Source organism: Syngnathus leptorhynchus, chromosome 1 (genome assembly GCF_054491065.1).
Source record: "Syngnathus leptorhynchus isolate UIUO chromosome 1, UIUO_Slep, whole genome shotgun sequence".
Classification (NCBI taxonomy): domain Eukaryota; kingdom Metazoa; phylum Chordata; class Actinopteri; order Syngnathiformes; family Syngnathidae; genus Syngnathus; species Syngnathus leptorhynchus.
In genome coordinates, this window is record NC_141195.1 from 10,090,938 (window position 1) to 10,106,763 (window position 15,826).

General features: G+C 40.8%; 1 protein-coding gene across 1 annotated transcript in view; it reads right to left on the bottom strand.

The window, feature by feature from the left end:
* Positions 1–13,367: 13,367 nt before the first annotated feature.
* mtor (mechanistic target of rapamycin kinase) overlaps positions 13,368–15,826 on the bottom strand; it is a 54,934-nt gene continuing 52,475 nt past the window's right edge. Inside the window, exons 54-58 of the mRNA XM_085905628.1 lie at positions 15,165–15,230; positions 15,002–15,082; positions 14,809–14,889; positions 13,843–13,948; positions 13,368–13,587 (exon numbers count right to left, since the gene is read on the bottom strand). Of these exons, the coding sequence (XP_085761754.1) occupies positions 13,572–13,587; positions 13,843–13,948; positions 14,809–14,889; positions 15,002–15,082; positions 15,165–15,230 (350 nt within the window). The 3' untranslated portion in view covers positions 13,368–13,571. The remainder of the gene's footprint in view (positions 13,588–13,842; positions 13,949–14,808; positions 14,890–15,001; positions 15,083–15,164; positions 15,231–15,826) is intronic.

The window sequence follows — 15,826 nt, forward strand, 5'->3', positions numbered from 1 at the left end:
CTCAGTGTTCCCTGACGAAATGATTACACCTTGATAGTGGGCACAAAGAAAGTAAAAAAACACTTGGACAGAAATTTGTGTCAAGAAAAAACCCCCCAATATACTCTAAAATAGAACCTTTAAAAATACTATAATTATTTTTCAATTAACCACATTGAGTAACTAAACATGACGTGAAGTTTCAATAACTCCTATCCAAATTCCAAATCCACCTTTTTTAAACTCCAAAAAAGTTAGGCTGACATTTTCAAACAAGACATAAACTATGTAGATTAAATTAAATGTGGCAAAATAATGCATAGCAATGATATACACACACAGGCTTCCCTAATAAAAAGAAATCACATGCTCAAACTCAAATGTAGGATACAATAATTCATAGACATAGACCAACAACCACTCGCATTCATGCTGATGGGCAATTTTATCTCGGGTGCGTGTTATTGGAATGTGGGTGGTAGTCAGAGTACTCAGAAAAATCCCACGCAGACACGAGGAGAACTTGCAAGCCCAACACGGGAAGGTTAGAGAAGACATTGGATCCCAAATACTTTGACTATGCGGCACACTTACTAACCACAAAGCCACCAAATAATAATGCAATATCATTCTTTTTTTATGTTCTATTATACTATGGAGTTATCATTTTCTGTATTTTTACTTTTTTCTTGTATTTCTTTTAAAATGTTTGAAATAAATAAACAAAGAAACAAACAAACCAAGGAGGCATTTGGCAAAAATTTAATTAAACTAAAGGCTGGAGTGAGATTCTTTAAACACAAGAGGGCAAAACAGGACATTTGGGACAATGCCAGAAAAAAAGAAATGCAAAGTGGATGTCAAAGAGCTCTCGGGCTAGACAGCAAGTGAAAAAAGTAAGAGATGAGCCACAGAGAAGTAATGAAAAAGAGAGCAAAAACTCAGATCAAATGTAATCATGAGGCAGCTGTGCAAAATTTACAGCTGTAATTTGGTATCTCACTGTTGTGGCATCCAGACGAAGCGGCGGGCACAGCAGATTGTCATTTAGTGGAGCGAATCCACGCTTGGTGTCTGTCGGTGTTCTTCCTCCACGTGTGCGTAGAGACCCGGCGGCATCCGCCATGCACTGTGCACAAAGTAAACAGCAGAGTTAACACGACAGCTTGCGCAGCCCCAACTCTACCTCAGCATCCAGCCTTGAAAACGCTACTGCGAGGGATTTGTTCACTTCATATCAAGATTAAATGATTAGCAGGATTATGACGGTATTCCTAAAAGAAACCACTTATGAATGAAGTGATATGTGAGGTTGTGATCACACCATAAGATATTCATAAGACGCTTTACTATACATATATTATTTTTGTCTGCTACCACTCCGGTTCAAACTGTCTGCTTGTCTTCAGGATCCATATGGATATGGGTTCCTGGAACCATGTCCTGTGGTCTGATGAGACCAAGATAAACATATTTGGTTCAGATGGTGTCCGGCGTGTGTGGCGGCAACCAGGTGAAGAGTACAAAGACAAGTGTGTCTTGCCTACAGTCAAGCATGGTGCTGCGAGTGTCATGGTCTCGGGCTGTATGAGTGCTGCTGGCAGTGGGGAGCTACTGTTCATTGAGGGAACAATGAATGCCAACATGTACTGCGGAATACTGAAGCAGAGCATGATCCCCCTTCCTCCGTAAACTGGGCCACGGAGCAGTATTCCAACACGATAACGACCCCAAACACACCTCAAAGATGACCACTGCCTTCCTAAAGAAGCTGAGGGTGAAAGTGAGGGACTGGCCAAGCGTTTCCCCAGACCTAAACCCTATTGAACAGCTGTGGGGCATCCTCAAACATAAGGTGGAGGAGCACAAGGTCTTCAACATCCACCAGCTCCGTGATGTCATCATGGAAGAGTAGAAGAGGATTCCAGCGGCGACCTGTGAAGCTCTGGTGAACTCCATGCCTAAAAGGGTTACGGCGGTGCTGGAAAATAATGGTGGCCACACAAAATATTGACATTTGGGTCCAATTTTGACATTTTCAGTTGGGGTGTACTCACTTTTGTTTCCAGCATTTTACACATTCATTGTTGTATTTTGAGTTACTTTGAAGAAACAATACAGTTACTTTACTATCCAAGCTCTACAGTGACTATTTAAAATGGTCTCAAAGTGTCATTTCTTCAGTGTTGTCCCATGACAAGATATAATTAAAACATTGCAGAAATGAGAGGGGTGTACTCACTTTTGTGAGATACTGTAGTTTGATATAATGTATATTATTTATATTATTCCTTTTTTTTTAAGGAGTTTTTGTCAATTTGACCAATGGGAGAAAAGGTGGTTGTGTTGAGAAGGTAGTGACGAGAAAGTAGTGATGGAGTGTCTGTCCTCAAAGCCATTTAAAGGAAGAAACCTTGAGGAAGAAAAATAAAGGGAAAGGAGAATGAAAAAGTAGGAAAGCTGGATGACAGCAGAATGCTAACATGAGAGAAGGTGCAAGAGGAAGTGAGAGGAGGGAAGATTTTCCAACCATTACAGCATGACTCCAGCTTTTTATTTTTGCACATGAGGCTACGGGCATCTCACTGAATGCATGAGCCCTACTGTTCAATATTTCAAAGGTTTAGTTAAGGTCATCCTGAAATTTCAAATGAAAGAACAACATCCTCACTTTTTGTAAGCACTGTATATAGTATAAGAGAAACAGAGAAGGTGGCAATAACATACAATATAAAGTGGTTGCCTTAAAACTGTCGGTGAAAAACATGGCCTCTGTCTTTTGTGGAATGGAGTTTTCATAGCAACGGAATAACCAAAAAGCTCTCCACTCTATTTTCATTTCAGCTCGATTTTTCATTAAAGGGTTTCTTCTCTGGCCTACCACATGACTCCGAGTGTCAGTGCTTTATTAGTTGAAATTCCATTGGCATTTAACAAAAGCAGTGTTTTTGGTCATTACTCATGTTGTTCTGACAGCCAGGGCGGGCTAGACATTTAACATGCAGAGTGAATCCTGTGAAAGGAGAAATAGCAGTTGCCAACAACCAGCAAACTCAGCAGAAAAAAAAAACCTGGGTAGTGAAAAATGACACACCGCTGAAAATGTTTACAATAAAAAATATCCAATACTGTTTTAACCCTATTCTATGATCCAAATCATGTTGACATAATTTGATAATTTCATAGCATTGCCTTAAAATTAATTCATCGCACATGATTTGATTTGAGAAACTTGCCCTGGAAGTGTATCCCGTAAAATTAGCAAAGCAGTAACGAGACCGCCGTTGTTTGTTAGCTTGAGCTTTTCAACAACCATCTTTTGGCATTTTTAGCCCATTGCAGAATGTATGTTATTCAGTGAATAGCTGAGGACTGGCTTCAGAGGAAAAATAAAAGGGACTAGGTGAATTTATGAAGCTCAAACCGCGCTAGGCGGGGGTTCACTGTATTTTTTCAGGTTAGATAGAATTCAGTGGGTGAAAGTCCAAATTCACAACTCTCACACAATCCACAATGCTTCTGGCGACCAAAACATTGGTGGAATAGTCACAGCAAATCCTAAAAAAAGTCACAAAAAAAAAAATTGTGTGTCCTGCTGTGACTCACAGTTTTGCATGGCCAGTGTCATCTTAAATCAAGTAAAACCATTTGAGTGGAGAAACATGACGGAAACGTTGCAGTATTAAGTGCTGTTAGGTACTTGAAACAATCATTGACGTAATAGCATTTTGTTTGTGGACAACGGGCCACGAATGAGTGACCAAATGAATGAATAAATATTCCTAAGGATGGTGTTCATCTAAGGGGAATGAACAAGATCAAACATGGGCATAAACATTAGGCACTCACAACATCGTGACTCACCATGTTCTGTGAGAGAGTTTTTGTGTGAAAAGTGAAATAAACATGTACTCGCAGGCGTTCACCAGTGAATTATATCAATAGAATGTTACTTTTATCAACCCCCAAAAATGTAAGGCATCTTCATACAATTGTATTTTGCATGAGATGATGTAATAAAATGAATAATAATGATGATAGAGACAGCATTAGAAATTTGCTCTAAAAAGTGTTTTGGTAGCAGTCTACAGTGCAAGTTAAATGATTGACTCACAAGTTGACCAAACACGATGCCTCTAAAATGGCAAGGGAAAAAAAATCTGAACTGGCTTCCATAATCGCAGAGAGCATACAAGAAATCTGTTGTCATGGTTTTTTTTAATCTTTTTTATTTAGTGACATTTCAGATAGATTTTTTGCAACAAGGGTTGTTATGAGAAGATGGTAATACAACATTTTCTCCCTGACAAGGATTTGAGACTTGATTGCTGATTGGTCAACCCAATCTGCTGGGTCAAAATAATTAATCCAACTTTTGGTACAACTAACTTACTTTGCTCAAAATCCACCTCGTAGAAAACATCCCAGCATTTTTGAGTGTGTGTGTGTCACAACTTCAAATCCAGTACTCGGTCTCGATTCATCGCTGTGGACTTTGATAACTGAACTGCAGCTACAACAGCTGCAAATTACCCCCCCCCCCCCCCCCACACACACACACACACACTCCACTCAAGTGATGTATTTGAAAGCTCGTTGTGAACGCTCGTTTGACTTCTTGTTGATGTGCTGGTGGTACTGTCAAATCCTCTGTTCCCACGAGGACAGTTTGTCATGTTTAATGGACTGAAACCAAAGCCATGTCACATCCTCACCTCGCCGTAACGCCGTCATGGGCGGCCCTTTTGTCTCTCTTGCTCCGTCACTCGGTACAAGTGCCTAATTGATCCTGGGAGACGGGGGGGAAGCAGGGAGCCGACGAACAATGTGGGGTAGGAGAGGAGAGAGCTGCTGATAAAAGGGGGGCAGAGAAAGAACAGGATGCAAAAGCCAGCTTGGGATAATGTAGCTGCAGTGCTATCTCATTTCCCCACACAAAAGTAACACGACTACTTTGTAAATGAAAGTCAGTCAGGCGAAGGATGCCCCTCACGCTCTGACACCCCCTGCTTGAGATAATGGCCGCATACGCAATGTTCTTGCAGACTCAAGATTGACTCAGAAGAAAGAAGAAGTGCGGGGGCGGGGAAAATAAAATACATGCATGTGTGACAGTATCCTTCTTTGCATTATTCTCACCAGACTGAAAACCATCCATCCATTTTCTGAACCGCTCATCTTCATGAGTGTCGCAGGCGGGCTGGAGCCTATTCCCAGTTGACTACAGGCAGTAGGCAGGTGAGACCTTGAACTGGGTTAAGGTTAGAAATGAAAACAAATCATGAAAACAAACATCCTCACCAAATCCAAACATCCAGAACCTCCTGGTCAAATAACAAACCTTGCAAAGAGTACCACATTCATTGTAAATGTTAACCTGATCTCCAAATATTTATCTTTGCGGTCAACACCGAATCCATAATAGTTTCCACAAAATAGGAAATATGAAAAGTTCAGATTGCATTTGTATGTATGTACAGATGGAGCAGTTAGTCTATAAGGTACAAAACGACTGTGAATCATGCACGTTTACTGCGTTTTCTCACAGTAGCACCTTCCAGCAATCTAATCTGAGCCCATTCTCCCTCGCTGCCTCCTTCACACCCTAATCGGTGAGACTTAACAGAAAAATCAATTTCCACCACCCAGCGGAGGGGCCCGCTGTTTCACCACTGTGTCTGATTGATGACGCACGGATGCCATCTCACAGCCCGCCGCCTTTTATCGCATCCTCAGACTCGGTCACCGTTCATTGCTTTTCTATGACAAATAACGGGACATGTAATAGCTATACTCCCTGCTACGTTAATCTGGGCGTCGATGGCCAACCTGAGACAGGTGGAAGACGGGCCCACGTCAACACTTTATTTAGCCAGAAACATCAGGTTCAAGAGGCTAAAGAGTCAGCACAATCCAAATTGATAGCTTGCTTGTGCGATTAAATAATGCTTGACTATTTTTACTAAAGTCCGTGCTGCCGTTGCTGGTGGGTACAATGAAGGCTGATGATATTTGAGACTTGTATAGTGTTCTTGCTCACATGTATAATACACAAGAATTGCAGTAACGTGTCAGAATAGAACTATGTCCCACCCAACCATCTATCCGTCTTTCCAGCCGTCTCTCCGTCCACCCGTCCGTAAATCCATTCATGTTTATTCAGAGCAAAACCAGATTAGATTTGATTTTCATCGTATGTGGGAACCCTAACTCTTCCAAACTCTTTCCAAGTGTTCAACTATTTTTTTTTTCCTCCAACCTAGCTTGCGGGAGTTAATTTCTATGCAAAATCATGCAAAACAGATGACTGATAATAAACTGGCACAGTTGCATTCATTTGTCATGTGTTTTGATTATATTTCCATGCTTATGCAATGATTTATGGTTATAAATGGGGATGGCTTCAACTTTATTAAATGTGTTTGCAGGAAGAGCGTTTGACAACTCTTTGGCTGTGTAAGGTTTTGGCTTCAGATGTCTGGGGAAAATTCTTCTACTAAGTACATTCACAGTGATTTCAATGAATCTACTAGACAGAAACAGGCCACTTATATAGTTCAGGGTCTCCCTGCAAGCAGCTTCCATAAAGTTGACCCCATGACTCCCATTTAATGCTGATAGCATGGCAAACTTTTGGTCACTTGGTCACTCATCAAGGCTTTTAGCTTGAGAGTTCAAGATCCACTGTGGGGAAAATGGGACTGGTTGCTCAAGTGTGACCCAGATGTGCAGCCATTTCCACAAGCCATCCCAAAATGTTTGTTTGAATATGTTGGAATGTTGATCGAATTTATGATTCAACATGGAGCGCATCAAATTTGATTAGATTTGCCATGGACATGTAGTCGTGTATATTTAGCCAAATTATTTGGAACACCCACTTGAATAAAGTTGTGGAGTAGTCGTGTTTTTGATTTTTCAGTAGCATGCTCATTCACAGACAAGGACTACAAGAGCGCCACTTTGATTCTGGAGGTTAAGGATGGATCTAGTGATTGCTTTTACTACACCTGATGAATGGCTGCTCTCAACGGAACGAGCAAAGGCGAACAACACGCTGAATTGGTTGCCAGTCAATCACAGGGTGATTGTTGTTGAAAACTATGCCCCATGCACACATGGTCAGCAAAAGGTTAAGTTGTAAAGACAGTGAAATATCACCGCGGGGCATTTTGATCCAATTTCTACTCCTTGGCTCCTTAGCCTTCGTGGGAAGATGAGTTGAGTCGCTTAATGCATCTCCACAATTCAATAAATGTGTGACGCATTCCAAATGACAATGCGGCGACGTCAGATGCGTTTGAAAATCTTGCTCTTTATTCAGAGCACTCTGTCAAAGTACACACGCTCCAAACCACAAGCATGTCTGGAGAACAAACGTACATCTGAGCTGTCACATGCAATTCAGATCGAAACAAGTGGATCAGCTGAGGCGGATGGACACAACGTTAAGGTCGCATTTGCTTGAACTGGGGAATAATACTTTCAGTCTCCCGTTGCAGAAACAGTAATACCCCAACGGTGAACACGTGAATGACTCAAAAGGTTCAGGACTCCAGGCCAAAGGAGACCTTTAGCTCCCCCTGACCTGCCTCGCACCACTTAGAGTGTCCACTGGGGTAACGCATGATGATGGAAGAAAAGGTTGGATTGTATCAGGATGGCTGCACACAGGACACAAAGCACCTTAAATCATTTGTTTCTTGTGTAGGCTCCCTGTTGAGCAAAACAAGGCTTAGCCAGTCAGGGTACATTAGACAGCAGACGGAGCTCTGCCAAAACCCAATTTCTAAAATGTGTACTTTCATTGGTGCATAGTTATGCACTAATCACTGAGATTAAGGAAAGATAAGCCTTACTCCACTTTTGATGTCAACAAAAATGAATGAATCCGCAGCTCTATCTGCCCCAAAGTGGAGAGTGTTGACCAATGCTGCATTCTTGCAAAAACATATTAAGTATCTGTTTGTAATTGTATGACATTCAAACAATTCCTTCCTACAAGGAGAATACCATCTCTGTCATTGCTACAGTGACCCCGGATCTACTACCTAATGGAGAACGTCATCGATTGGCATTGAAAGCCACTGTGATATAATGCAACAGATATTCATACGCAAATGGTGGTGCAACACATGTAGACAGACAAAACACCAATGCTTGAGCATTCACTCTTCAGCAGAAAAATGACAAAAATATTACTGTCTTAAAGAGTGGGTTGTGAAACTCTTTTCATGTGTCTGTATGTATTTTACTGCCTTCTATTGGCCAACGTGTGTGCATGAGAAGGAGCAACACAATGTCAAGTGTGTCAAAACACCTTTGATTCTTAGCATTCTATTTAATTATGCCAATACTGTATGTCTTCATAAAGTACAATATTATGGTGTTATTTTTCCTATTAAAAACACATTACAATTTGTGGCGAGGGAGGCGAGAAGGGGCGGCTCGGTGGCGCACTGGGGCGGCTCGGTGGCGCACTGGGGCGGCTCGGTGGCGCACTGGGGCGGCTCGGTGGCGCACTGGGGCGGCTCGGTGGCGCACTGGGGCGGCTCGGTGGTGCACTGGGTAGCACGTCCGCCTCACAGTTAGGAGGGTGCGGGTTCGATTCCACCTCCGACCCTCCCGGTGAAGGAGTTTGCATGTTCTCCCCAAGCCCGCGTGGGTTTTCTCCGGGCACTCCGGTTTCCTCCCACATCCCCCAAGGCCGATTGAGCACTCTAAATTGCCCCTAGGTGTGAGTGCGAGTGCGGATGGTTGTTCGTCTCTGTGTGCCCTGCGATTGGCTGGCAACCGGTTCAGGGTGTCCCACGCCTGCTGCCGGATGACGGCTGGGATAGGCTCCAGCACGCCCGCGACTCCCGTAGGGACTAAGCGGTTCAGAAGATGGATGGATGGGAGGCGAGAAGGGAGAATGGCCTTTACATTCATTTCAATGGGAAAAAAATAATCTGACATACAGATTGGAAGCATGTTATGGAATGGATTATTTAAAAACTATGAATATTCATGATTTATTTTATATATATATATATATATATATATATATATATATATATATATATAGATAGATAGATAGATAGATAGATAGATAGATAGATAGATAGATAGATAGATAGATAGATAGATAGATAGATAGATAGATAGATAGATAGATAGATAGATAGATAGATAGATAGATAGACACGTACACACACACACACACACACATTTGTTTTAATTACATTAGCAGATGGAGGCACAGCACTGTACCAAGCCAGTCACTATTTGTGGCACAGAATTTCACATTTCTGGGACAATACACTGTAGATCATTTTAATTCAAAAACACCTTAGCCTCTCTGTAAATGTACAGATACTTAGTTGTAGTGATGATATTGTTTTACACGATGTACTAAAGAATTTCTTCACCGCTGTATACATTTATCCTTCCTCTTAATTTACACCCTTGATGACAGTTGCAGGAACAGGCTCACAAGATTGCAGTTATTATTTTGTCCCTACGTTTCGACAGAGATTCCACAGATGAGTACTTGATCAAAGATTTCTTGTTGCAGAGACTACTAACAGGCGGGGAAACAAAGCACGTTCAAAAGCTTCCTCAGAGAACAGCCGATCTCTGGAGGCCAAAACCGCTGTCAGCTTCATCGATGCGGGCTTTCCAGCACAGTGAACAAAGACAGCCGGCCGGACTAGTGGCTGCAGCCTGGTGCTTCTTAACAACTTCACAGCCTTCTAACAAACTCCTGCAGCGGGCCGTCAATTTGGTGGGCGTCTTTCTGCTTCGACGCAGCCGGAAGAAAGAGACGCGAGGTGGGAAAGTTGAGGGTGTTGTTGTCTCGGGTTCTTTGTGAGCAACTTTGAAAGTAGTACTTAAATGCTATTTTCTCTCGCAGCTCGACACTTTCACACCTGATTTATGCCTCTTTAGAAGAGCAATACATTTTCATGACATCTTAATTAAATCCGATGTGCAGGCCTCAAGCTGAGGCAAAAAAGCCTGCACTCTGTCTTACTTTGCCGGTGATCCCTGAGGTGAAAATGAATTGTGTTTCCCATTTGCTAGCTTTTTATTTGAGTTCACTTGTTGTTTGCAGTAGGAGCTTTCAGTGATTGGGTGCAGTATTCCAGAAGGCCTGAGACACTTGTGACGAGTGTTCATGTGACAAGTAAAGTACCTCCATCCACTAAACCGAGTAAGGAATTTGGTCAGTCATGACAATGATTGTGCAATTGAAACAAAGTTCTAGTCCTATTTCTCAAATTCTGAGTCTTTGTTTGAGTCTGTTTTGGATTTTCAAGAATCTTAGCACAAATTAGTGCACAGAAGAAAAGTTCAAGTGTTGTTTATACTAGAATATTAGCATTTTAGGTCCACTGTTTGGAAGTCCTTGTCCTTTTTCTTAATGCACGGCTTTTCGTATCAGTGGGTGTCATAGCCTGTCACTACTTTGTTTTTTTGCTGGCAGATACCATACCAGACAACTCAGTACTTTTTATTTTTCATTTTTTAGTTTAGTGGCTGGGTATTGGGGTACTGCTGTCCAGGAATCAAACCTGCACTGTCTGCAGAGATTCTTCAGTGTCTTTCTGCATAATTAGACAACACTAACATTTGCTGCCAGTCAACATTCTCACAATTACTTTCTTCACTTGTTATGGTTAGTGGTTATGGTGCAAAAATAAGGTGTCCAAAATACAACTTGTGGGGTCATTTACAGGCCACCGTCAATTTTTTCAAGCAGCCCTCGGCAAATCCTAAAATAAAATTAACAGTTGTCACGGCCCGTGTCTTCTGCCTGCATTGGACTGATGACTTTCTACTGTGGGTGGCAAGATGGAAAGAAAAAAGAAATTACTTCTCATCTCTCACTTCCTTCATTTCCACCAACCACACAATTTGATGCGCCTCAGAATCGCAATTGTACGCTCAAATCTCTGCTTTGTGTTAAGGTCAGCTTGGTACAGATTTCTCTTTTGTGGAATGTGGAGATGTGATTCTGCTGCTGCTCAATGCAGAGGGGCAGATTTATTCTAATTACCAATGAATGTTTGTAATAACTTGTACAAAAACGTATGAGATTGCTTGTCTTATCTTCATCTACATAACAGGTCTCAACCGTGGGCTGGGGGGCCATTTAGGGCTTCCAGGATAATATTTCTGTAGTCCCCTACTTGACATGAGTTTAATGCTAGTGCGGCCCACCTTTTTTGCCGTGGAGTTGCCCTGTTATATTTTTTCTTTTTTAATATCTTATGGACTACTATAGCCCAGGCTAGCAACAAAACTTACAATGGTTTGGGTTTAGAATATTGGCGAAAATAAAGTTGAACCATTTCAAAGTGGCCTTGGATTTTTATAGTATTTTCTGAGTGTCTCTGAGAAGAGAAATCGAAGACCTTTATTGCAAACATGAGTTGAGGTAAAAACTGGAAAATCACTTTAGCCACTAAGGTATACTGTGATTCACTGAGTATTTTATTTATCACCATTGACTTACTTGCATGGTTTTGCTGTGACTCAAGTCCAAATGACCAGTTGGTACACAGCAAAATCAATTTCCCTAATCAATGGAGCCTATTTACCATGAGCTGTTGACTCACCAGTCGCTCGGTGGCCGGTACTGACAAAACACAAGGCAATTAGACGAGTGAGGAGCAACAACACAAACGGCGGCAATCTGCATATAAAAAGGAACATTTTGGTTCATGAGGTTTTGGCAACGACAGTGGGAAGACACTGAGAAAGGAATGAAAGGAAGAAAGAGGGGGGGGGGGGGGAGAGGAATGGATCAATGGGAACAGATAATCACCAGGGCTCTGTCCCATTGTGTAAAGACTGTGACATTGCAGAGGTGAGGGAAAAGATCAATGGGCTGCTTTTTGTTGATCTGTAGTCCTTAACTATCTATAAGTAATTAACCTTCAAAGGAGAACGTAAAAGATAGAGAGGGAATAACAATGAGCACATATAAAAAGCCCAGCCATTTATTTGGCTTTGGGATGAGGGTAAACACTGCGTCGCTGCTGTTAGTCATCTAATCTCATTTCTGGGCCAAATGTTCAACTACAAAAGCAAAGAAGGACTACTAAGCATCCCAAGGAACATTTTGTCTTTTAACAACGGCCTGATAATCACATTCGCTATTGCCAGAGAAGATGAAGTGAGGATGGTCTTAGTAGGAGTCAGAGTGCCCTCTGTGGGCAATAAAAGAAAGACAACAGGAAAGATAGATAGAAAACCTGCCTAATGATAAAATGTGTGAGCCATACATTCTTTTTTTCTTCTTCATTCTGAGCAAAGAACAACCAAATGAACACAAGGACAGAGTGTGTCTGTACACGTTTAATGGCACACAATGTCTATACAGTGTTTCAGGATGATTTAAAATTTCATTCATACCATGGTCACAAATGACACATTGAGTTTAATTCATTGAGTTTAAGTTGGTAAAAGGCTTACCATGTTACAGAAACGGCACAATAATACAATCCGACATGACCAGGCAGTCGGGTTGTCGAAGAAGCATCCGGCGTGGAAAGTAAAACTGTGTTACTTGCTGCAAACATGGACACAGTAAAAAGCTCTTAGGCAGGAGTTGAGCTGTTGTTCCGATGAGGGGTGGGGTCACGCAGCGGGTTAACTTAAATTAGTATAATAAGAATAAAAATTGGCTGCCTTGGAAGTCGCCATGGAAAAAGATGACAATATTGTACAACAGAGGGGGGAGAAGACTCATTCAGCAAAAGCTATATTGAGTTAATGACAGAGCGGAACTTTCAAAGTTGAAATTGAGAGTACGACTACATTTTTGAGAGGAAAACTGAGTGAAACTGAAGATTGTCGTTAGCTTCTCACCCTCAATGGCTAGCTGCCATATCTTATTATAAGACTGTTTATAAAGTGTTGTTTTGTTTTAAATATAATACTAATAGACTGATGAATTGCATATACATGTATGACAAAGTTACTTACAGGAAACCTACGGAACCAATGATGGACCTAAGCTTAATTTTGAGCTTCGTGACAAACGCTGTATTACGTACAGTATGGACGTGACTTGTTATTATTATTTTTTTTGCCTTTACAGAGAAGAGAATGAGAAGTAAAAAAAAAAGGCTGAGAAATAGCCAGGGGGGGGGGGGGGGGGTGCAGGGCAGCCTCGAGGCAAAACGTAATTGGCAAGGGAGATGGGTGCAGGGCAAAATTGTCATTGATTGCTTGACGGTTATTGATTTGATCTATTTGATGACTTCCAAATCATTTATAAATGCTACTTTTGGCATATTAAGATTAAAGCATCTCACATAGTACGACATTTGAGAATTGTTTTCTATTCATAATAATGCATAATATGGATAATACAATTCTTACAATAGGAATAGGGGAAAGAAAAAAAAAAAAAAAAAAAAAAAAATCAACCAATCTTAAGTTCTTCAGTGGCATAGAACATAATGCGGTCGACTTTCGAGGTGCCACTGGACAATTTTATTAAGGGAATTACTGATGGTGTGAATTGCGTTTGAGAATGGGTCTTCATGATTTGACACTAAAAAATGTGAGTGTAAAAAATGGCTCCCAAAAATGGATCTTCACCAAAAGGGACACCTAAAGAGAGAGAAAATAGATATATTATACAAGTCAGGCAAAATTGCTTCATACGGTTTATCTCTATAAACAATCAATCAATTATAATAATTATAATGAATTATAATATAATTAATATAATTCTATATACTTATAATCAATTATCAATGATAATCATGATATATAAAGACTACACTTGATTACATTATTATGGCTGCCGAACATGCAAGCAAGTCTGCCGTCTGTAATGTAAGATAACAACAAAAATGTACTGACCATCCAATGTAACATTGGCACAGGTTCTCATGGGATGTGGCCTGCTTTATCAGAAGCTCGACTTGTGTTGGCACATCCAGAGTCTCGTCATGAGAGAAGTCTCGACCTGGAGGGATCCATCACAGTCACATCAAAGTGCTTCACGTTTGAAGTAAAATCCTATTTGCTTTCGATAGGCTGAATAAGGACCAGGTAGATCTACGAAAAGCCGCCTCGCGCAAGGCCAAGCTCAAGAAAATAACTTGAACATTGACAGTTTAAGACTCATTTCCTTCACAGCTCAAGTGCACAGGCGGAACCTGTGTGCGTGTATGTCGGACTCTTCCGAGTGTGAAATAGAATCATGGAAAAGACAATTAGAAAAATAGAGACACATGCAGACTGGGATGAAACCATAAGGTGGATAATTTCCCAGATCAAAAACATGGAGCAATTATGGAGCAATAGCTTTAGCGTCGACTAAAATACTATCATTGAATATGCCTTTGCTCCATGATGTAACATGATAGTCAAAAATATTGGCCAGAAAAGTCATCAACAAGATGATGGCTACACTTTAATTCATCTGAGACACTTCACTGGCCTTGACAGATTCTCAAGTTTTGGGGCTGAGCAATTCTCTCTTTCATTTTAAGTGTGTGAATGTCCTGATGTGTGAGTCTCTTGGCACTGTTAATTACATTTTCTAAAGGGAGACATTTGAGGGAGGCATTTATTTATCTTGAGCTAGTAGAAGACACAGTGTCAGTTTGTAACTGATACTATTCAAGGAAATAAATAGAAGGATTAATGGTATGTCTCATTTGTGTCTGATGACGATGATAGATCATAGCGCCAACAATGTCGAATCTATGGAAATTGTTTTTGCATGTTTCATTTAACATTTGAATTAATTTCTCATTATAGATGTGCCACTGTTTCCCACACGGAATCTGAAGGTTACTGGTTGAAGGCTGCCGAATTTACCTGTAAGTTTATCTCGCACTCTGTTGATAATTTGAATGGCTTTCTTGTTGAGGGCTTCGGGTTGCACCAATCCATCTCCAACTGAAAGAGACAAAACCAGTTGTTGACTGGAAACTTAAGAATTCCAATCTCAGACACTTGTAAATACACTGCAGTGTATTTCTTGTGGCTAAGCAAACTGTCAGCAACTCACTGAAAGAGTGGATGGATTCAGGCACTGTGGTCCCTGGTTTCTTGTGCGTGGTCTCACCCATTTCTATTCCTTCAAGCGCTTCTGTATAAGAGGACGGAACACGGTCAAGGGGGGATTGCTGGGGGGCATCTTTGTACAGCATCAAGAAACACGGATGACTCACCCACAGACTGACCAGCTGTGTACGAGTCTGTCCTGGTGCGTGAGCGCTTGTTGCCTTTTGTGTTAGCTAGGGGGGAACAAAATCAGGTCACGTTTGTTAGCAATGATGACAACAACTTGGCTTTTTTTTTTCTTTTGTTCAAGTGCTGCAAATTCTACTTCTGAATCAAGACACTGTAATGTGCAAAGATTTCAGCGTTGAAAAAAAAAAAGACATGTCATTTTCATTTTTATAATATCGAGCTAAAGCTTAGAATATTTTTAGGTGTAAACAAAATCAGGTCACGTTTGTTAGCAATGATGACAACAACTTGGCTTTTTTTTTTCTTTTGTTCAAGTGCTGCAAATTCTACTTCTGAATCAAGACACTGTAATGTGCAAAGATTTCAGCGTTGAAAAAAAAAAAGACATGTCATTTTCATTTTTATAATATCGAGCTAAAGCTTAGAATATTTTTAGGTGTAAACAAAATCAGGTCACGTTTGTTAGCAATGATGACAACAACTTGGCTTTTTTTTTTCTTTTGTTCAAGTGCTGCAAATTCTACTTCTGAATCAAGACACTGTAATGTGCAAAGATTTCAGCGTTGAAAAAAAAAAAGACATGTCATTTTCATTTTTATAATATCGAGCTAAAGCTTAGAATATTTTTAGGTGTAAACAA